This window comes from Anopheles coluzzii, chromosome 2, assembly GCF_943734685.1.
Source record: "Anopheles coluzzii chromosome 2, AcolN3, whole genome shotgun sequence".
In the NCBI taxonomy this organism is placed as follows: domain Eukaryota; kingdom Metazoa; phylum Arthropoda; class Insecta; order Diptera; family Culicidae; genus Anopheles; species Anopheles coluzzii.
The window spans coordinates 72,016,674-72,039,089 of NC_064670.1; the positions used below are offsets into that span (position 1 = coordinate 72,016,674).

General features: G+C 44.1%; 2 protein-coding genes across 17 annotated transcripts in view; one reads left to right on the top strand and one right to left on the bottom strand.

Annotated features, from left to right (window-relative positions):
* Positions 1 to 20,332, top strand: part of LOC120950176 (FH1/FH2 domain-containing protein 3) — a 181,529-nt gene extending 161,197 nt beyond the window's left edge. For 9 of the 16 annotated variants that reach the window (XM_049605489.1, XM_049605480.1, XM_049605477.1 and 6 more), the window contains 9 exons: positions 10,223 to 10,631; positions 10,754 to 11,502; positions 11,710 to 12,345; positions 12,524 to 13,095; positions 13,172 to 13,318; positions 16,426 to 17,240; positions 17,335 to 17,574; positions 17,640 to 17,941; positions 19,275 to 20,332. In XM_049605489.1, the coding sequence (XP_049461446.1) occupies positions 10,411 to 10,631; positions 10,754 to 11,502; positions 11,710 to 12,345; positions 12,524 to 13,095; positions 13,172 to 13,318; positions 16,426 to 17,240; positions 17,335 to 17,574; positions 17,640 to 17,941; positions 19,275 to 19,348 (3,756 nt within the window). In that variant the 5' untranslated portion in view covers positions 10,223 to 10,410 and the 3' untranslated portion in view covers positions 19,349 to 20,332. Of the gene's footprint in view, positions 1 to 10,222; positions 10,632 to 10,753; positions 11,503 to 11,709; positions 12,346 to 12,523; positions 13,096 to 13,171; positions 13,319 to 16,425; positions 17,241 to 17,334; positions 17,579 to 17,639; positions 17,942 to 18,322; positions 18,571 to 19,274 lie in introns of those variants that run through there. The other 7 variants (XR_007451869.1, XR_007451871.1, XM_049605481.1 and 4 more) reach the window with 6 other exon arrangements.
* Positions 11,213 to 22,416, bottom strand: part of LOC120948467 (band 7 protein AGAP004871) — a 69,904-nt gene continuing 58,700 nt past the window's right edge. Inside the window, exon 10 of the transcript XR_007451872.1 lies at positions 11,213 to 11,223. The gene's annotated coding sequence lies outside the window, so the exon portion shown is untranslated. The remainder of the gene's footprint in view (positions 11,224 to 22,416) is intronic.

The window sequence follows — 22,416 nt, forward strand, 5'->3', positions numbered from 1 at the left end:
CAGTTTTTTTTCGTCTTTTTTTTGTCTGTTAGCTTATGGAGCCGTGGAAGAGACTAGATACGATATGCCGGACACGGTTCAATCGTAACAGATGGATGGCTTCATTTGGGAAGTGGCTTCAGTGCCGCGTTGAACGGAATTATGAAGGTCCAGCCATACACTATGATTATTTATTAGCAAACCAGGGTGGCAATTATGTCGTCCGTTGCCGTGTGTTTGTTTGCCAAAGTTTTAACATACAAGTAAAAGTCATGTTTGGGTTGATGGCAGATGAAACTTTGGGACACAGCTAATTGGTTCATTTTTGAGAGTGAGAAAAATTGATAAATTTTCATTATATTGCGCTACAATCGTTTCATACATTCACTCACTTCACAGTGTAGTAAATTTGGTTTTACATATGTCAAAATTAATCACACAGTGAAGCATTGTTAAACACCGCGCACAACATATAATTGAGCAGTACTATTGTCTTTGAATGACTCATTCGAGATGATTGGCTCATCGTCTCGTCTCCGCTTGTGTGTACACACGGTACTGAAACGCAAAGCACTGAAACGACCCAAATATTTACCCGCCGAAGTTTGTTGTCGGATGCAAAACACTGTACAGAGTGCTCGATGAACCATTCCATTTGAAACCGTTTTCAAATGCGCTGTTGAGAAAGGGCTTGAGCAAGGTCAGTGATGGTAAACAGTTTTAAACCGTTGCACTCCTGAAGGGGTAGCAATTTGTGTTTATGATCATTTTACTCTGGTAATGTCGCAAGTACTAACACACTCGCCGTGCGCTGACCCAGTCAAGGTGAATGTAGCTCATTTGCTTTTGTCATGCACAGATCAATCTTCAACATTTTGTTGTTTAAAACAATCCATTACTCTTAATTTAACGGGAAAACATTCCTCTTTAACCATTCTATCTAAAAACGTTGGAAAGCTCCGAGCATAACTTTACTTCCTACAGCTTCAAGCGTTTGTTAAGTGTGTCGATATACCGAAAGGGTGCTTCGTGCACAGTCAATCACGTCGCGTTTTGCTGCTTGATTTTTATTTTTATGTTCGTTCATGTTTTCTCCAGATCGTGGTCTCCAATTGAACGGCAGTCCGTTTGTGTTGTGTGCACGTGTTTTTGAGCAAGGGTTTTCCTTTTTCTTGTCTTGCTTGATGCTCGGTTGGAGTTAAGATTTTTTCTCTCTACAACCATTTAGTGTCGGTACACTTTTAAAGTTTGTTACACAAACACTTTTAAAGTTTGTTACATACGTTCTTAAATTTTTTACAAGCATTTGTTAGGCTTATAAGATTTTACAAAACTTGTATGAAAACTTATCGTAACATGTGTTTTAAGTTAGTAAAAGAGCCAACTTTTTCAACTTCATAAACTTGTACTGTATCGTCACTGTAATTCAAAGAGCCGCTGCCGTAAAGCTTCACCGGAAACATTCTCCAATGAATTGCATGAGAGAAGGAAAAAAGCTTCAGGAAAGTGCCTGCTTTCCTTCGCTAGTCCTCACGAGCAAATGACATTTTTTCATCGCACTATTGCAAGCTCCGGCAAGCCCCGAGCTCAACCGTCTATTGCATTGCCATTCCGTTGCTATGGTAGCTGCATCTTTCGAAAGCGCTAGACGAGAGAGGCCAGGCTGCTGAGGACGGTGCTGATGAGCTCGTTGACCATTTTGGTTGACAGCTCGTGTGCTGTGGGAGAAAAAAGAAAGAGACGAAGAAAAAGCAAGACTACCTGCATTTACTGCAACGATCGGCAAGACTGGGGTTGTGCAAAGCTGACGGAGGAAGATGTTTGTCTGGTAGTTGCAATCGAGGAAGCTGTGAAAGGCTTTGGGTGGCTTCGATTTCGCTTTACACAAACCGACAAACATAACTGCGCCAAATGCCTTTAAATGAATGAACTTGAACTTCTTCGCCCGGTTTCGTTTCGACCGGCAGACTAGAAATCTTGTGCCACACTTCTTTCGCCTATTCATGCTATAGTTTTGTCTCCACGGGTTTGCTTTATCTATCTCACGCGGTTTTTTTTCTTTACGGATAACAAGACAGACGCTGTTCCCGTTGATTAGCTGAGTGGCAGTATCGTTCAGAGGATTGGAATTTCAGGTCTCGCGTCATGCGACAGTTAGCGGCATTCATGTGACTACCTTATGGTCTATGGTACAAGCAATCCATCTATGTGCATACCTAGGATTAGTCTGCTTTAGGCTTAGTTTCCGTCATAGACTGACCATGTTGCTAGAAGTTTTTATTAATCGCTACATTTTTGCTTCTTTTTCCTGCTATGTCACACACAAACCAAGGTCGACATGTTCAACAAGCGACAAATATTAATATAATAATATAACTTTTGTTAAAAAGGAACAAACTTCATGGGTATTTTTACATAATGAAAATTATATACAAACCGGAAAGTAAAACAACGAATTAGCGTTTAGATTAAAGTTATCTTTGCACAGTTTTTGGCGCCCTGAATCTATATACCACAATCAATGACGACCATCGCAGCAGTAATGCATCGTAAACAATGCGGTGCTCAGCAAAATATTATGGCCTTTTTTATTACCACGGTTTGATACCATCCCATTCTTATCCAATATCCATCGATGAATCCATTATTAAGAAGATAACAATCCGGAACATCGCGTTCCGGCTACTTCGAGGCAAATATGAAACTACCAAACGTTGAACAGTCGGTATTGGGGTATGTGTGTCGATTGTGCTTGTGAGTTCAAGCCAGCATCAAGATGCAATAAAATCACATAAATTTCACATTCAACCCCGAACGACATGTAAAGAAGCAAAGAAAAAGCACAATCCGCACTGGTATTGTATTCGAATCATGCCCAATGCTCTCCTCCGTATGCTGTTCCACATCTTTCACATCATATTTGAAACAAAAAAGCAGCCTTTTGCTTTTTCTTTCGTGATTGATTTTTATCGATGTGAAGCATGCCGCTGAGACGCATTTCTACGTCGGAATTAAGATTGTTGAATGTGAAAGAAAAGCGCGCAAAGTGTACTACCAGTAATTACATTGCAATGACCAGCAGCCCGAAATCCAAAGGAACCCCGCTTATCGATAATAATTCGTAAAATTAACACCCAACTTTGTGCACACACAAAAAAAACCCGGTCCACCAAACGTTACATCCGTACTTCATCACCCTTTTACCGCTCTGGTAGCAGCATTATGATTATGGTGATAAATTGCATCCTGGGCAAAGGCGACCATTTCCGAATTAATGGTCACTTTTTACGACGGTTACAAAGCAGCACATTACTCGCCAACCGTCGTCGTTTGTCGCTCATTGTGCTCGGTAAATTAGGGGATAACATGGACAATCCTAAGGTTCTTTTTTTTGTTTTGTGCTTTCCGACTTAAACCCAGATGATTTATTTCGTCGTCAAAACTTGCCTTTTCATGGTATCTATTTAACAGATGATAAGCTATAATAAACAACAAACATTTTTACATTACAGAGGATTGATAAGTTATAAACTTACATTACATACTGGTACACACGGGTTCGACTGGTTATAAAGTTTTAATTTCACTACCAACACCGAACTTGACCTAATTTGTCCATCGCATTCGAAGCAACGTGTAAATTGAAAGTATTTCACTATAGCCAACCTTAAAATTGATCAATGCGAAACATGAACAAAGAAAAGGTGCACCATAACCGCTGGCTTCTCGCATGGGCAGTAGAAAGGAGCGCTGTGTGCAAGAGAAAATTGCTCGAATCGGTGAGCGATGGCCTACAAAATATGGTTCATTTTTGCAAACTCACTCAACTTAAAAATCACCGTTCGTTCTAAATTAAACATAGTACAGAGTGAGACCACTGCAGAGGCCAAACTAACCAGTCTGGGTGAAAAGTTTGATGTCAAACTTGATGTCTATCTGGCGGCACCCAAATGCACCCACCCTGAAACCGTTCGAGACGCTTTCATTGATCATCGCGTGGACGATTTTCGCTTTCGGCTTGCGCGGATACTAAGACCTGTTTTCAATCAAACTTTCGTTGTGTTTCAATTACAATTTGATTATTCTTAAAATTAAACTACATTCAATGTTGTAAAATGAAGTACAATAGTAGTGTATTTAAGTTCTAAAATCACCACGTACAAAGTGCCATAACTTTCACTTAAAGTTTGGCATTTTATTCCATTCTATCGCGCTAAAACACTGAAAGTGAGTTTCAGTGTGTATGTATGCAACGATCCTGAGCAGCTGTAGGATCGTTTGAATGTTTTATGATCCGTTTTAAATCCGTACGTTCACCTCGTTTTAACACGATAGTACCGTAACGAAAGGTCAGCACTGAACTTGGACATTTTCAAATCGATTTACCTTTACGACGATCCGGACACCGGAGTACCGAGCCGAGCTCTCTGGTAGGCGTGAAAGTTTTGCCCTTCATTTTGGCCGTTGTCAATAATGATTCGCTTCTAAGGAAGTGGTCCGCGGTCGGCCACTGAGTCGCGGCCGCCGTTGGTCGCGTTTGGGTGAGAGATTGCCGCCCATTTTGCCCGCGACCGTCTTCCGTGTGATTGAGGCGCCTTTTTTTTTTGGTCGACCCAAACCCTCTGCTGTGCAGTCTAGAAAGGTGAAATTTTATCACTTAAATTAGGAGGGATTACCTAAAATGATTCTCACTCATATAGTTTTTTATGTCTGTGTGTGTGTGCTCATTTTAACATTCACGCCACATCGGCATTGTACGCCCCACAACTGCAGACTGCAAACGAGAGTGTCTCGGGACGTCCGTAACCTCTGGGCGGGCGGATGAAAACAACGAAATTACCGCTCCGCTAAACCGCTTTATTGTACGCCTAGACCTAGAGACAGCCTGACGCGAATTTCGAAAGGCTTTTAGTCTGCTCAGACACTGCCCATTGAAGCTCAATTTATTTTATCGCCTCCGTTTGTGAGGGCGATTGATTGAATTTTACGTGACGATCATGACGGTTAGCGATAGGTGGTACTTTGCAGGGCGAATTTCCAATGAAACTCTGGATTACCTATTAGCTTCATAAGCTGGATGAATAATAATCCTGAAATTATGATGAAAATGCTCCAGTTTGTGCGACTCTTTAGCTGAAAGATTCTTAAAGATTTTGGGTTGAAGGCATTACATTTGTTAGTACACTTTGGGGAAGTGCCTCAACTCTGCTTAGCTAATACTCGTTTGGATGTGTAACGTATAGATCATAAAGTATGAGTTAAGAAATTTCAATAACCATACATTGTGTGCTAGCCACAAAAAAGGACTACAAAGAGCCAGAATCTCCATCGCAACCTACACCAACCCACATAAGGAAAGTGTATTTATGGTGCAGCAATCCCAATGCTGTCCCTATACGCCGGGCGAATTCGTTTGCGATTCTTATGATTTACATAATACGCTTATACGCAGCCCAAGGGCTGGCAAAAGAGAGGGTCAATGTACGAAGGAAGGAGCGAAATCTTCCCAATTTCCTTCAAGCAGTGGTCCGCTTCCGTCTCCAGACCCTCGACACGTCGCTGTGAATAGTTTCGTCGGTGCCGAAAAATTTCGAATTGGTGACACAACACCAGCTATCGGAAAATACGACATTGCTTGGTGCACGCCACCCAGATATGATCATGTTTGCGAGTGCGTGTGTGTGTGTGTTTGTGTGCAAAATTACAAATGCGAAACGAAATGTTCAATATTCTGAGCTCGTTTATGCTTTGGCTCTTGTTTATGGTATGACCCCTGAGACAACGATGTGGGCTGCCACATCGGGCCCTTCGCTTGCGCTTCGGACTCACATGTGCGAGCTGTTTGCGAACATTGTGAACAAATTCGGGCGTAATTGACGGTTCAGCGCCACGACGTTCAAGATTCTATGCACAAGATGGAGGCACAACTCGCATAAGTCATTCGGTGATGCCACTTGCTCTGCACCACCTTCACCCTCATGGGAGCTGGTGTTGTTGAAGCGCCTCTGGCGAGGTCTTTCTTGACGTGTAGGAATTTCTGTGCGTGAGTGTATGGAATGGAATTTCGGTCGATTATTTAACAACCAGGGGTAACACACGGGGATGGACCATCCTAACCAACAAAACGGCACAGAACCGCAGAAATCTGAGCAGGATATTAGATACACACTCGTTCAAGATTAATATCGATTCGTTGACTGCTGCTGCTGCTGCTGCTGCCGTACTCTGGGGTCTGCTCTCCTTCCTGATGATCCTTGTGTAGCACCAAACTAATCAAAAACGCCGGAGGTGGATCATTTGAGTCGAGGCATAAAAATCGATTATCACACTAGGAACAGTATCCGTACTGAATGGGATATTGGTGAAGTAGACAGGAATGCGCTCAGCAGACGTTTGGCGTAAAATGTAAACAACTATCCCTAAGACTTGCTAATACGGATTGTTAAGTTAACGATGAGAAAAAAACTAAACCAAAACTATAACTAGTTAACAATTTACACGAAGTGAATACAATATTTGTCGATTGTTATGCTCCATTCACAATTTTTCACAAATTTAATTTGTGTTATATTATACTTTTAAAAGCTTTCAGACATTTTAAGACAATGATGTATTTTTTTTTAACCTCAACAACGCAAATACCTATACTGCATTTAAAATCTCATAAAGAAACGCCCAAGAAACGTGAACTGACAGAAACATACAGAATAACGGTCAAGGTTGTAATTTCTCTAGATAATTCATTCATACCCTTTCGAGCGTTGTCACGATTTCTTCGTCCAATCTGGCTGAACGAAAGAGCCAACTAAAAAAAAGACGCTGTAATCGTGTATTTGCGTCACACACACATACAAACACACATACATACAGCAACACGGATTCACAGGTCCCAGGCACGGTGCAGCGATTTCACAACCTTCGGGAATGGCAAAAAGGCCGGCAAATAATGGCAGATTCTAAGACGGTAAAAGATGAAATGTGTGTCAACGGCTGTGTGATTCCGTTGTTTATTTATGAGTGTCCCCACACACACACACACACACACACATGCACGCGAGGTGTGTAATGCTAAAGTTTATGCTCGAACTTCAATGGAGGGGTAGAGAAAAAATATCCTCAGCAACGGGATGGGAACGTTGTACCAAGTGTGCAGTGAGTCTGTTGTTCTCTGTGCCGACCCGAAGCATGCCTTGAAAAGTAACTGGAATATAATCCTGTAAATATATCATTTGTGAGTCCTCTGTGCTTAAACATGGAGGCGCACTTAAGTTATCTTTTATTAATATTTGTGGTTTTTTGTAATATTCTGTACAATAAAAAACCCAACGATTCATAATATTATTCAAACTTACCTTGTGCAGCTAATTTGCTAAAAGCAGCTGACGGTGCTTTTCTGCCACCAACACCTTGAATCCTCAGTACAGACTACCCTACCTTTTTCGATTATTCTTCATTTATGAGCCCATCGCACCGATGGTCGCCAAAATCAACATCAACCAGTATGTACCGGATGCTCCTTTGTTCCGTATGGTGTGGTGGAAGCGCACCACATGCTAACACATGACGACAGAGGTTAGACTTTGTAAGACTTGTCGTCGTCATTTTGCTGGTGGTTTTATGTGCGAATCGGTTACCATGGCATTGCTAAGGTTACGGTCACTCTCGGCAGAAAGATGCAAAATGCTCGTCTGGCCGGAAACTCTCTCGAAAGCCGAAGGAAATGGAAAGCGAAAACGGAAAGACCTGAACATCGCCCAAAAGCTCAATAAATGATATTGAAACCACAGATCACCACACAAACCATAAACACACACACACACACACACACACACCAGCGAGGGAACGGGTGAACGAACCCGGTCCTGTAATGTTTTGAAAAGAAGCCACAGTGCACAACAGTGCACAAGCAGCCGGAAGAGCCCCAAAAACCCATCTTACAAAACTTCTGAAGAAGATGCCATAAAAGTTTATAGCTTTTAGCAACATCGCCACACCACACACCATCACACCCGCCGTGTACCGTGTTCATAAAACAAATATCAAAAACATACCAAGAGAGGGGTTTGCTTGTCACACTTGGTGTAGGGGTTAAATTCCCTTTTTCTGATCTAATCTGCATCAGGGGCGTGAGTGTTGTTCGCCCCCCGATTTACCTTGTCCGCATCTTCGAAACACTTTTCGGAGCGCTACGGCTAGTGGCATCACCGTCGGGCACTACACGCGCACCATCAGCCGTGATTGGTGATACATGGTTTTCCGCTTTCTTCCATGAGGTCATTGTCGATTAGTACCACTGGGTCGGTGTTTGAGGGTGTGGGTATGTGTGTGTTGTGATTTACTGTGCCAACTCTGCCGTCCACTGGGGCAAGCATCCAAATCGAATCTGACATTCGGTGGTTTATTTTCGCTCCATGCATAGCTTTAGATAGGCTTTACAGTTTACAGTCCGATTGATGCCGACGATGAATTTGATGTACGGTTGTTAAGTTCACGATCAAGGTCTAACGAACCAGGTTCGACCCTTTTTTGCCCTTGTTTTATCACAGTGGTGGGAGATGGAAAAAGTTTGTAGCTTTCGGTTTCGGTTGTTTTACGAAAACTAGCCACAACTAACTAACTAGCTAGCTTGCTCGAGCCAAGCAAGTTCTTTGAAGAGAGCTTATTGTTCGTAATGCAATACTTGGTAGTGTGGGAAACGGAACCTCGGCTCGCTGCAATAGTAAACGGTCAAACATAGTCCAGACGATTCGGTAATTAAAAGAACATCATAACACGAATGCTGCCATAAACGGAGTCCAATTTAGAACGACTCGTTTAAAGTTTATGTTTGTTTTATTAACTAAAGAAGATCGATGAAACTGCGAACGTTACAACTTGATGGCAAGCCGACTTTAACGATGCTAATGAGCTTATTAACTTGGCTTTGACGAAAATTACTGCGACCCCGGCGGACTGTGAAATGCTTCCTATTTTTTATGGACTGCCCTGCTTCTATGGAACTCTGTCTGGAACTCGCTGGGCAGTGCGTTTCGCATTGTCCCAGGGTTTCTATCGGGAAATAAATCGCTTCTGCATGATGCTTCTTGCTTCGCATGGCAAATTCACATATCGCATAACAGCATTATGCCGTGACGGTGTTGAAACTACGGCGGTTCTGGTGCGAGTGTGGCTCGATAACGACGACTGTCCAATTTTCTCTTATCTAATAACGTGTATAATTTAATAATGAATCAAAATGGATTGATGCGTACGCAAAGCTTCACTTTGCGTTGGCATGATGGTGTGTTGCATAAAATAAAACTACCGCGATCTCGCTGCTATTCATGACGCACACGCCGCGACAGGCACACAATAGCCGAAGACATTGTGCGTCTACGTACACCGTGCTGTGCCCTGCCCACCCCCCTTTTGTGCACATCGTAAATGCCCTTTCAATCAAGAGCATAAATGTGTTTATGCTTTCTTCAACAACGAACCGCCCGCGGGCATAGCACATCGCTCCCTGGTTGGTAGTTCCTTTTGCTGGATGCATGTGGCTGTGGTAGTGGCAGTGATAGCACCGTCCCATGTCGTCTTTTTAGCGTTTTGTCTGTACAAGAGTCAATTTGACTTTCCTGCTACGGGAGATGCCTAGCGCCAATGCGAATGCTTTCGGTATGAAAACAAGATGCCACCTTTATCGGTCTTTGGCGTACATCCTTCTCTTCACGTTGGTCGCTTTAGCACTTTTCCGGATTTCGCTTTAGCACAACAGAGCCGTGGTGTGCAAGCACTTTTCCGTCAGCAAACAAAATAGTGAGCGCTTAGCAAATTTTGCCACTGCCCAAAGCAATCCTTTCTCTTCCTAACCACGTGCCTGGCGCCATCCGCATTTAGCTTTCCGGGCGTCACTGGCCGGTTTTCGGACCAACCAGTTCTGCATGGAACGGCGGCTGTCGCCAACGACACCGGTGCGGATGATTGATATCTTCACTTGGCCTATGCGCAAAGCGGTCTCGATCGGTCACGTTTGATACTGTTTTGCTTGCGTTCATGGACAGTATGCCACGATATAAGATCTATTGATTTCCGTTTTCTACACCGGCCTGCCAAGTATATGATTTATAGTTTGATTATGCTACAATGAATGCTGTACAGAGCTTATGTACAGATTTTAAGCATAAAAAATATAAGTAAACATAATGCAAACTGTAAAAGCATGACCATCTGATTATATGCTTCCTTTCTATGCTCTCAATTTCAGAAAAACTTCTTTCCTCCGAAGGCCGCGAACTGCGACGGGTGCTATTTTCGTTGAAGCAAATCTTCCAAGAGGACAAAGACCTGGTGCACGGATTTGTTGCCCACGGGGGTCTCAACTGTCTGGTGCAGATAGGCAGCGAAGCGGATCAGAACTATCAGAACTACATTCTGCGAGCACTCGGACAGGTGATGCTCTACGTGGACGGTATGAACGGTGTGATGAAACATTCGCCGACCATCCAGTGGCTGTACTCGCTGATCGCGTCACGCTATCGGTTGGTGGTGAAGACAGCGCTCAAGCTGTTGCTAGTCTTTGTCGAGTACTGTGAGGGCAACTGCTACCTGCTCGTAAGCGCCATCCGATTCATGGATACGGCCCGCGGCGTTGTTCCGTGGAACAACATCATGCGGTAAGGCTATTCACTCAGCCAGAATACATAGGATATCGCTAACATCGGCGAACTTCCTTTTCTCTGTGGCTTAGGAGATTTTCGACCATTAATAATTGCTTCTTTTCACCCTCAATTTGCAGGCTTCTTAAAGACTACGAAAACGCTGATACCGAACTGTTGATCTACGCTACATCACTGATCAACAAAACTCTGTCGGGCTTGAGCGATCAGGACAGTTTCTACGACGAGAGTGACTTCCTGGAGCAGCAGGGCATGGAGGGCATCATCCAGCGATACATGTCCCGCCCAGGCACTGATCTCGATTTGCTCGATCAGCTGCAGCTGTACGAGAGCGTTCTGAGATTCGAGGACGGTGAGTGCGACGGTATACGCATACCAGACAACACTGTGCGCAAAACGCTTCGATACCGTTCCACTGGCAACGATACGACCGATCGACGGAAATCGCGTCGACATAGCACGGGAACGGCTCCACCCCAACCGCCTTCAGTTGCTCCACCACCTCCTCCACCACCTCCACCGATGCCAGCGTACACCATGTACTCGGCACCGCCCAGTGGACCTCCACCACCACCGCCGCCCCCATTGCCTCCACCAGTGGTACCGGTACAGCTGTACGGAGGACTCCAGCTGCCCGGACAACGTCAACAGGATGAGGACAGTTCTAGCTCGGCTCACAGTGGTGATCACCTGCCCGGCAGTGGATATCACGATCCGTCCCGTGACACTACCGGAGTAACGCCCGGACTGCGGCGACGTCGCGAACGAGCCGAGCGGCAAATGAACTTAATGCGCGAACAGCAAGAACTCGGCCAATTCCCGAACGGCATTGTGCCAACCGGGGAAGATGGAAATAATGCAACCAATGGTAAGTTTACTTTGTCAACAAGTTAATTTCATTGGAGTTACGCTTCTAATATTCTTTATTGTGTGACAACTGTTCATTGCTCATTTGTTACTAACACACGTTTATTTGATGTATTTCTTGGCGCATGCGCTTGTTTGCTTTTACGTCTGTATGCGTGTGTTTATGCGTTATTGTGTGCAACGCTACTGGTCGTGTTCGATCGAGTAGGATATCACGCGGGCCATCGAAATGGTGCAAGCAACTATCGCAGACAGTCTGGCGGTACCGGACCACTCACGAGCTCGTCGCTGCTAGCACCGCCAACCATCCACGAAGAGGACAAACTTCAGTTACGTCTCAACGGCGGTCTAACCTCGTCTGTGATTTTGCATAAGCAACAACCCTCTAATCATATAGAACACACGAACGGCACCGGGCATGCTAATGGGCACGGTGCAGCCAACGCTACATCCCAACTGGACAGTGTTGAGTATCGCAATAGTCGCAATCTATTGCTCAAGAAGCATGGCACTAGCGGTGGCGTTAGTATGGTGCCTGTATCAATCTCCAACGGCACCGCCCCTGATCGTTATAAGGCAGATCTCAATGGAAATAGTGTTAGAAGTACACGCACCTGCACCGGCGTGTTGTCGGAACAGGACGACGAAAACAAAAGTCCCAACATTAAGACACAGATGATGGGGTTATCGGTTGCGTACGGGAAGCAGCTAGCAAACGGTAAGGATTCCTCCGACACGAGCTACCATCGACGTTCTGCCACGAGCACGGCCTATGAACGGTCGAATGGTTCGTTGAATGGAGGCCACGTTGAGCCCAAGGGGCAAGATCTCCCACCGGTTCCAGGTAAGCCATTGTCATTAGCGCTAGTTCTCAATGGAATGCTGCTAATAAGACTGTGCAGCATTAGAATTGCGTTGCGTTGTGTGTAGACGATACTAATAGTTTCACTCCAAGCTAAAAGTATGCCAAATATTTCAAATTCGTTCCTCTCTTTATCTCTCCCGCTTTCTTCCTTTTTTAGCAGAATCGGATAACGAAGATAAGAAGCTAATTCTACAGCTAAAGAAGGACCATACAGTGAAAGATTTGACCCAGAAGCTAAGCTGCCTACCGCTAAGCCCGCAAGAGGAGAAGCCCCAAAATCGAATCGGTGACATGTCCGGCCTGATTTCCAAAGCTAAGGAAGGGCTGGCTAAGAGCAAAAGCAACAAGGACATCTCTCGATCGCCCAGCGTCGACAATGACATCAAAAAGCTTGCCAACGGAGAACCGAAAAAGTCCGAAAACGAGCTCCACTGGGAAGAGATTGTGAAGAACATGACGCGCAAGCTGAGCCTGTGTGATCTGGACTTTACCGATCTCACCTCGGATGACGATAAGGATTTGCTGGCTCCGCGGGGCTTCGGTGGAGCTGTACCACCGCCGCCACCTCCCAGCGGTATGCTGATGAACGGTATGCCCCCTCCACCGAGTATGATGCGTCCGCCACCGACCAACCTGGTACCGCTATCAGGCAGCATGATGAATGGAAACGGGCTGCCTCAACCGAACAGCTTGGACGGGTCGGCGGCCATTAAGAAAAACAAAAAGACTGTACGTTAAAAGGAGTGCGTTAGAGGATGGACAGCTATTAAGAAAACTTCCGTTCTCTTGCTTTGCTCGCGTTTAGGTGAAACTGTTCTGGAAGGAGGTGCGTGACGATATGATTCCTGCCGTTATTCAGCGCACCATCTGGGATGAGTTGCCCGAAGCGATTGTAGACACGCAAAAGCTGGAGCATCTGTTCGAATCAAGAGCCAAAGATTTGATGACAAAGGTAAGCAGCTGGTGTGGCACAGGCATACACAGTCGGAGCGTGGCTCTCGTGTCGTCATCCCGTGTGGCCGAAGAAGAGAGCCTCACAGCTACTACTCACAGTACTACTAATGTACTACCAGTGTTTCATAACTCATCCGTTTCTGATTCTCTTTACCTTTCTCTTCTATCTCTCCATTCGCCGTTTCATGGTTCAAAATTTGTCACTACATCACTACATATCCACCATTTGTGCTACGCGCCAAATTCATTCGATTTCTCATGCCCTCCTCCGTGGATGAAATTGCTATGCGGCCGTTCTTACTTTCATTTGCACCCTTCATTTTGAGGGGTTTATCAACGGAACTACCACTGTATCCATCATATCCGTTCGTCGCTCGCGGTCATATACTCACCTTTGTCTTGTTTGCTGTATCTGAACTATTTTCCATCAAAACAAACCCACACACGATCAAAATATCCATCCTCGCCATTCACGTTTGTCTCTGTTTTGTCACCACACCATCATGACTAAATCTGTACGACCTAACCAGGAGGTGAGTGGTTCTGTAGTTTTTCCTACTCCATTGTTTCGGTGTCATGTGTGCGAAAGCTTTGTGCTGCATTTGCCTACATTTGCTTTTTGATGCGTTAGCGATAGACTTTTTAGTTTGCGTTTTCTCTGCTATGCTTAAAGCTTTACAGAAGTACATTATTCCTACAACAAAATACGATATGGCTTTCCGAGGCTGTGCTTTAACATTGAACCGTTTAGACGTGCAACTTCCATCTCCCGAACGAAAAAAAACGAACATTTCAATCCTGTATTAATCCCATCTTATTTAACTTCACGACGGTAGACATCAATTCGACTAAATCCCATCTTAACGCCACATTTAATTTTTGACCATTTGAGATCCTCTTGCCGCTTGACGAAGGCAAGCGCATACGCCAAGCACGATGAATAGATAATATGCATGTGTGTGTGTATTCTTTCTTTTTGCATGAAACTCCCTCCCTTCTCATCCCAATTTGCTAACCCGCATGGGAAGGTTCTCGGATCCTTTTACCCCCTGTTATCCTTGTTTACTTTAAGCGCGTTGTTTTGTTCCAGGTTTTGCTAGTGGTGAGCTGCACACAGCTTTCCATCCGTTCGTTCGTTATCGTAATCCTCTTTGCTGCGTGTTTTTGTCCTTTTGCAATGATTCTCTATTTGATTTCCTCGTCTCAATTTTTGCTCACAGTGGCATTACTTTGGCAGCACAACACACTTTGCTTGCAGACGAATCTAAACGAAATCGATCTGTTTAATGTAGCAGAGCTCGGTTCGTCTTGCGTAGCTTCATTTCCAAGAAACGTTCGTTCGATAGTGCCCCCGTTCCTTCCTTCCCTTTGTCGTACTTCATTTCCTGCAGCATGATTTTCCACTTCCATAATGTCTATCTCACAATTCACCTTCATTGTAGCAGTACCGGGAACAAAATCCCATCCGGGACCCTCGCCCCCTTTAGCACACACACACCCTTCCAAAACCCTTAACAGGTAAAAGTTGCGTAAAATTTGGCTTCCCTTTTTCTGCCATTTTCTCATATGCACACTGATATGGGGCAGGATCTGGCATTTGTTAAAAATAGATGAAAGTAAGCAGATGGGATGATAAAAGCTTTTTCAAGATGCAAGGTTGGTGAAAGGCATCATTTGTTAAGCGAGTGGGATCTACCTCAGCAAATTTGGAGCCGATTTGAGCTGATTTATCGCACCAGAAATCATCGACTGATTGGATAACCGATATACTTAATCTCTGGAGTGCACTAGACACAGTTAATAGTAGCAAAAAAATGAAAAGATGAATGTGAGACAGTTATTCAATCAATTTTTCCCCTCATTTATCTTTTTATTTTTCCGCCACAACGGAGGAATAAGTTACTAACGATTCCTGTACGGAAGTTGTGCCTGCCTTAACCCATGTTCCAGCATTCGATTGAGATTTAATGTTCAGCTTTTCCTACGTAAGAAACGTTTCCGGGATCATTTCTCGGCACACAAGTTTGGCGCAACTTTTGTTCAACTTCATTTTTCTTGCACATTATGGAAGGATTCCTTGAGGGATTTCTTCAAGCAATGAGCTTTCTTTCGATGCCATGTCTAGACGGATAAAGTCTTACTACATCTTTACCTTACCTTTGCTGCTTTCATCATTGTCTCCAACGACTCAATGGGATGGAGTTTTCTAAAAGTTTCTGCTATACCTTTCCCCACACTCATGCAGTTGATAGTGGTGCAGGAAGCTCTTACTCGAGTAGAACCCATTAGGTATTTCCTTTTACTGCTATTTTGAAGAGCAACCATACGGTGTATGGAGAGTAAGATTACATTTCGTCCAAGGCAGTAGGTTATAGTGGATGAAGGTTGTAAATTGCATTCGCGTTATAAATAGTGTTTGCATCAATGTTTCTCTCGACGAACCTCAACCTCAAATAAATGAATCGCTTCTGCCACACGTAAAGGTAGTTTCGTACACGTTTGATATAACATAGATAAATAAACAAGCGATGTGAGTAGATAATTACAAAAAAAAGTCATAAACCCCTTTAAAATTTCAACTATTTAAGCTTAATTTCACCATCCATCCAGTTCGCTTTATCACGTGCACTCGTCTCGTCACTATCTTCAGCCTACCCTAGCATGCCTTTTTATAGTTTAGTTTCCGGTACCGTGCCGCTTGTTTGCACTCATAAATATGCATGAACCTATTTTACATCTTATTTAGTTTCGCTAACTTGTCCTTCCATTCGTATTCCATCTTGTGTGTGTGTGTGTGTGTGAGTGTGCACGTGTTCGGAGACAGACAGCCACCGGTTGGCGTTCGCCAGTGTCGTGGCGCTCCGTCCTTCCGCACGACGGATAGGATAAAAAATTTAATAAAAACGTACCGTCCTTGCACTCCAACGTCGGGACGACCATTTAGTAAACCGTTGTTATCTGGTTCTACTTTTTTCTCTTTCTCTCTTTCTCTTTTTCTCTTTCTTGCTTCTTGCTACCCTCTGTTTTCGGTGTCTTTTTTTGGTTACCTCGTCTACGCTCTCCCACCGCTGAACAACGTGATTATCAAATTGTCCATCCGTGCAGAAGCAACAGGAGCTAAACAAGAACAAGGAAATCATCGTCCTGGACCATAAGCGCTCGAACGCGATCAACATCGCCATGACGAAGCTGCCTCCCCCGAGAGCGATTAAGGCGGCCATTCTAAAGATGGACTCGACCGTCGTAACACGCGAAGGCATCGACAAGCTGCTGAACATGCTGCCCACCGACGAGGAGCGGTGCAAAATCCAGGAGGCACAGATGCTCAACCCAGAGCTGCCGCTCGGCACGGCCGAACAGTTTCTGCTGACCCTTTCCTCCATCTCCGAGCTGGGGGCTCGGTTAAAGCTGTGGGCGTTCAAACTGGACTTTGAAAACATCGAGAAGGAAATTGCCGAACCGCTGAACGATCTGAAGCAGGGCATCGAGCTGCTGAAATCGAACCTCACCTTCAAATGCATCCTGTCGACGCTGTTGAATATTGGCATCTTCCTGAACGGTGCACCGGTGAAGGGTTTCCAGATCGACTATCTGGCGAAGGTGCCCGAGGTGAAGGACACCGTGCACAAGCACTCGCTGCTTCACCATCTCTGCCACATGGTGATGGAATCGCAGGCCAACACCACCGACCTGTACTCGGAGATAGGGCCGATCACGCGCGCCTCCAAGGCGGACTTTAACGAGCTGGCTCACAACATCGTCTATCTGGAGACGGAGTGTAAGGCGTCCTGGGACCGGTTGAAGCTGATCGGCAAACACGATACCGCACCGCATCTCAAGCAGAAGCTGATTGATTTTCTGGCCGACTGTGCCGAACGGATTATCATCCTGGACATAGTACATCGGCGGGTATTGAACAGGTAGGCCGAACAGGGGTGAAAGGGCTTTCCATTGCTGAAAGAATATTTGCTAATCGTTCTGTTGTTTTTTCGTTTCCGTTTGGCACCTGTAAAGGTATCGAAAGTTCCTGCTATGGCTCGGTGTACCCCAGCTACGAATCGCCGAATCACGGCCGAACGAATTCTGCCGGATTGTGTCCGAGTTTGCGCTCGAGTATCGAACAACGCGCGAACGGGTTCAGCAGCAGATCGAGAAGAAGGCCAACCATCGAGAGAGAAACAAGACTAGAGGCAAGCTGATTGTGGATGTTGCCAAGCTCAAAACGCAAGAGGACCGGGCGGATGACGAGCTGCGGTAAGCTTTCTTGCGCCACTGACGAAAGTAAAATCTCTTATTAAGTTGTCCTTTCTTTCCGTTAGCACGCTGCTTGGCACACCGACCAAGGGCCCCGGTGGAGATGAGGTGGAGATGAGCGGTACATTAACCTGGCGCCGGCGTCGCGGTGACGCGACAGCATCCCCCGTCACACTCATGAACTCGCACCCTACCGTACCCAGTCCGGGACATAACTCCGTCTCGGTGATGGGCGGACGGGACGAAAGCTTCACCGATGGCGACGATGAGATACTGGAGTCGCTAGTGAAAACGGCCACCAAAACGGCCACCCCGCGGCCAATGCAAAGGGAGCGAAAACGTACGCGCCAGGCAGATCGGAAATCATGTAAGTTGCCGTTGGTCGCCACCGATTGGATGCGACCCATCCCTTCCCGAATCAAATATGTTTTATCATTTTTACAAGTCGTTTTTAATCTCACCACCGTGAGGTAGCCATTTCGGTGGAGCTCACACATGTACACATGAAACAACCCCACAACAACAAAAAAAAAAAACAGTAAAACAGCTAAAGCTAGAATACAATAACAAACTACACCATCCACTGCTTTCACCTTGTTGTAATATAATTCCCCTCTCGGTGAACAACAACATTGTGCCATTGTCTGCTCACAAACACCACCATCACCACCACCCGTTCGAGGACGAGTCTACCAGGTTTGACGGAATATTCTTCCATTTTTCCCCCCATTCTTCCCCGACTCTGCAGTCAAACGATCTAGAACGCGCGAAGGATTCACAATGGAACGCACCGGAAGCTCACCTCCCCTTTAACCGAGTGCAACTGGCAGCGTCTCCCCTCCTTTCTCGCTAGGGTTCCCGTACTATCCTTCCATCTCGAGCAGTAGATCGGCTTTGTGCTTATCTGTTAAGTGCCTCCACTACCGACTACCTACTGGAGAGACCTTTCCGCACACACACTTTCCATTCAGTATCGGTTCGCAATTATACATACCGGTGAATATTGCCTTAATGTGTTTTGTTCATGGTTTTGTTTTCTTCCGTTTGCTTCCGTTCGTGTTGCTCGTTTTGAGTTCGTTTTCAGTAACTCCTTGCTCCTGTTTGTATTTTGTTTTTCCTTTTAAATTCATTCTTTTTTGGTTTATTTTTTACTAATTTTGTGCTTCTTAATTAATTACCCTTGAGATCTTGGCATGATGATAAAGTGTTTAAAGCGTACCATGGGTACTACTAGAGTCGCATTGTCTCACCTAAACTGGTTTTACTGAGACTAACTTGACAAGCGAAAGGCATGTGTGAATGCATGATTCGATGCACCGATCAGCATAAAAGTGCAAATCCATCCATTCCGTCTCCCTTCCCTTAAAACCATGGCAGGCATGCATCAACGACTGACAGTGCCATCGTTTTAGGGCCATCCTTGTCCCCCCTTCCCAATCGTATTTTGCATGGCAATTGTTCAAAGTGCCACAGTTTCGCATTCAACTCCCATTTTGCTTGAGCATGGCTGAAATTTTATCAAGCATTTAACATGTTTCACTTTTTTGATTTCATCTTTTTTTTGCCACCCGTTTGTCTTCTGTCAACACTCTACCAAATGTCCGGGCCTGCCAATCATCATCATCATCATCATTATCGTCAACGTCACGGAATGCAACAACAACAACGACCAAAATCATATCAAACGCCACGCTGCGTAGTACGCCGCACGCTGAAGAACGGATTATCGGAGGAGGAAAAGCAACATGTAGCCTCGTTAATAAAAGGATATTGAATTCGGGCCGCATCATCACCCGCACCCAGCTGGAAACGGGCAGGCGAGGAACCGCGGGCGGATCGAAGGACATTTGCGCTGCGGGCTGAATCTATGTGATGGGTGTGCGTGTGCCTATGTTTGTGTGACTGAACGGCTGCTATGCCGCTGTACCGTGGACAAAGCGCTGCCTCGTGAGATGTTCCAAGATCGATACGCCTCTCCAGCACCAGCACTTTGTTCCGCTTGAAGTAATTCCAATGGGTGGGATCAATTCGAGAAGCTCACTGTTTCGCGAGCGTGAAACAGATCATTTTATATCACTATAACCAAAATGGAACCGAAACAAACTTAGCTAGGCCAAATAAGCAGATAGGCGGAACCGATTGGGATGCTTTTGAGATGCGCAAAAGAGAGTGAGAGAGAGAGAGAGAGAGAGAGAGAGAGAGAGAGTAGAATAGAATTTGGTTGGCTATTCGGTCGGCCCAGCATTACACCAGTGGAGCTGCTTATAATTTGGGAGGGGAAAGGAGTGATCGTATTAAATAAAAGAAGGAATCTTACACCGACCATGTGATACGAAAAAGGGAAAAAGGGGATACTTTTAACCAACAGAAGACTCAATCCTTATGAAAATCAAAGATTAATGAAATGAGACGTTCGTGCAGCAGACCAACTATGCTAATAGCATTGGGTGTATAGAGAGAGAGAGAGAGAGAGAGAGAGAGAGAGAGAGAGAGAGAGAGAGAGAGAGAGGGGGGGAGAGGTGCAAAGAGAGAGGGAGAGTTTTAACTTACCTAGTAACTGATACAATAACTATTCAATGTAAACGACGGGCACGAGATAGGTAGAGCAAATGTACCGAACCGATGTGTATGCATTGACAAACAGCCGTTTTTAGTATTGCGAAATTCATATTGTGCATGCTAAGCGACATGTATAACAAGTATCTTCGGCCTGCCAACTATATCAATAAAATATCAACAATTTCAAAACATGTGTTAATCGATTGTGATCTTTTCAAAATATTTCACTTGGTAGAAATGTTGAGAAACACTGAAACGACTGGTAAGATGTAGTTCTGAAATCTATAGGTATTTAACAATTAATGTAATAAAGATAATTATAGAACATGCAGATGTTGATCTACAAATAGATACTAAAACATTTAATGATGATTCTTGAAAAATAATAAATGAAATTAATATGATTGTAACAGCAATTTCAGGTTCAGAAGTTAGCTATTTCAATATTCCTTCTTAATTAATATACGTTTGTGTTTCCATGTATTATATATTCGTACGATTTATACATGCTTTTGTTAAGCGCCTTCTTTCTTAAGTATTACTAAGCATTACTATAAGCAATGCGGCAAAGCAGTCCCTCCTGAATAAATAAAATAACTAAGCATTACTACAGTAGTATGGTTATATGATGCATGATATTGCCAAAAAATAACTGATTGTATACTATGAGCAACCATTTTATAGGCTTAGAATCTATAATCTCGACGAGGTATTGATAAGTTTTACTAGCTGTGTTACTTGTTATCACCCGAAAAACGCCATTCAGTTACTAAAAAAACGGGTAACATGACGTGTTAAACACGTTAAATGTATAATATATATCTTACGCCACCAGCAAGTAGATCGCGTTAAGTAAGTGACGCGTTATCTTCCCACCTCTCATGTGTAACGATATGAACGATGCAACCCAACAAACAACAAGTCAAAGGGTGTGACATGTAAAATTATATCACAGACAAATCAACGAAATGTAAACGTTGGCACACTTCCTGCTCGAGTGATCTCGCAATTGTTTACACAGTTTTACACGCAAATGTGCGCCGAACGAGGTTAATAAGAGTATGATGAAATGGTTATTCGTATAAATGGCACGACTGACGAAAGATGGTAGGTTGATAAACAGTATACTTTAAAAAAAAAAACAAAAATGTTATCTGTGGTCAATACATAACTAAGTAAATCGTTACACAAAAACAAATGAATTTAGTTTTTTAAAATATATAATGAAATATATAAAGAAGCTAAATAAAACAGTAAATCAATGAATAAATCAAAATAAGTTAAAGTAAGAAACCACATAAATAAAGCAATTTAGCATAATAAAATAAAAAATAAGAATTCTTTAATATTAGACTTAATCTTAGAACTAAGATTAAACATAAAACAGAGAAAAAACATATTCATAGAAGTAATTCAACTTAAAGTGACATAGAAAAAGAGGAAATATGAGATAATATTCTAATGAGAAAAATCCTCTTTCTCTCTGCCTCGTTATGCTTCTCTCTAAAGAGTACGTCCTCGCGACAATAAGAAAAATCCGTGAGAGTATGAAGAAACATGAGTGGAAAAAAGAAGAGTGCGAATGTATAGAATATACACAAAATAATGCACAACTTTTGAAGAAAAAATATAAATTTGCTTCTTGTTTACCGACGCGAAGCAACATGTTAACAACAACATAAAACTATATTCAAAATGATATGAAAGTATCCTACCACCACGCTAGTCACATCTAGAATGATCCATAAAGTGATGGTGAAAGCGAAATGAGTGTTCCATAAAACTAGAGAGCGGAAGTGTTGGCACTATCTACGCCGTCTTCTGCCGACATCATCTACTGACAACTAGCCACTATAACTGTCGCCCATAAGCTCCCGAAATGCTTCCCCTGCAGCTATGGGCCACAAATTATTTACGCTTCAACACAACTTACTTCCGGTTCGGGAGCTTCGACGGGGTAGACAATATTCTTGATTGCTGTAGTTCCCGTTCACAGCCTACACCAGCCTTTCTCGATGGCTTTGGCTACGGCTCATTGACCAAGACGCAAGCGAGCACCCTGAACTGTCCCACGTTGTCCCGGATGTTAAGAACGACACGCTCATCCTCCAATCATACCGAAGAAGACGACAGAAGCTTGAAGAAGCTTCGATTGTTCAGTGCAAAACCACCTAACACGTCGCTGAAGCATCTTGGCAGAAGCAACTCCAGTCCTGCGACAAGCCGACTGAAACATTATGCAATAAATCCTCCATCAACTGTAACCTCTGCTCCAAAGCCATC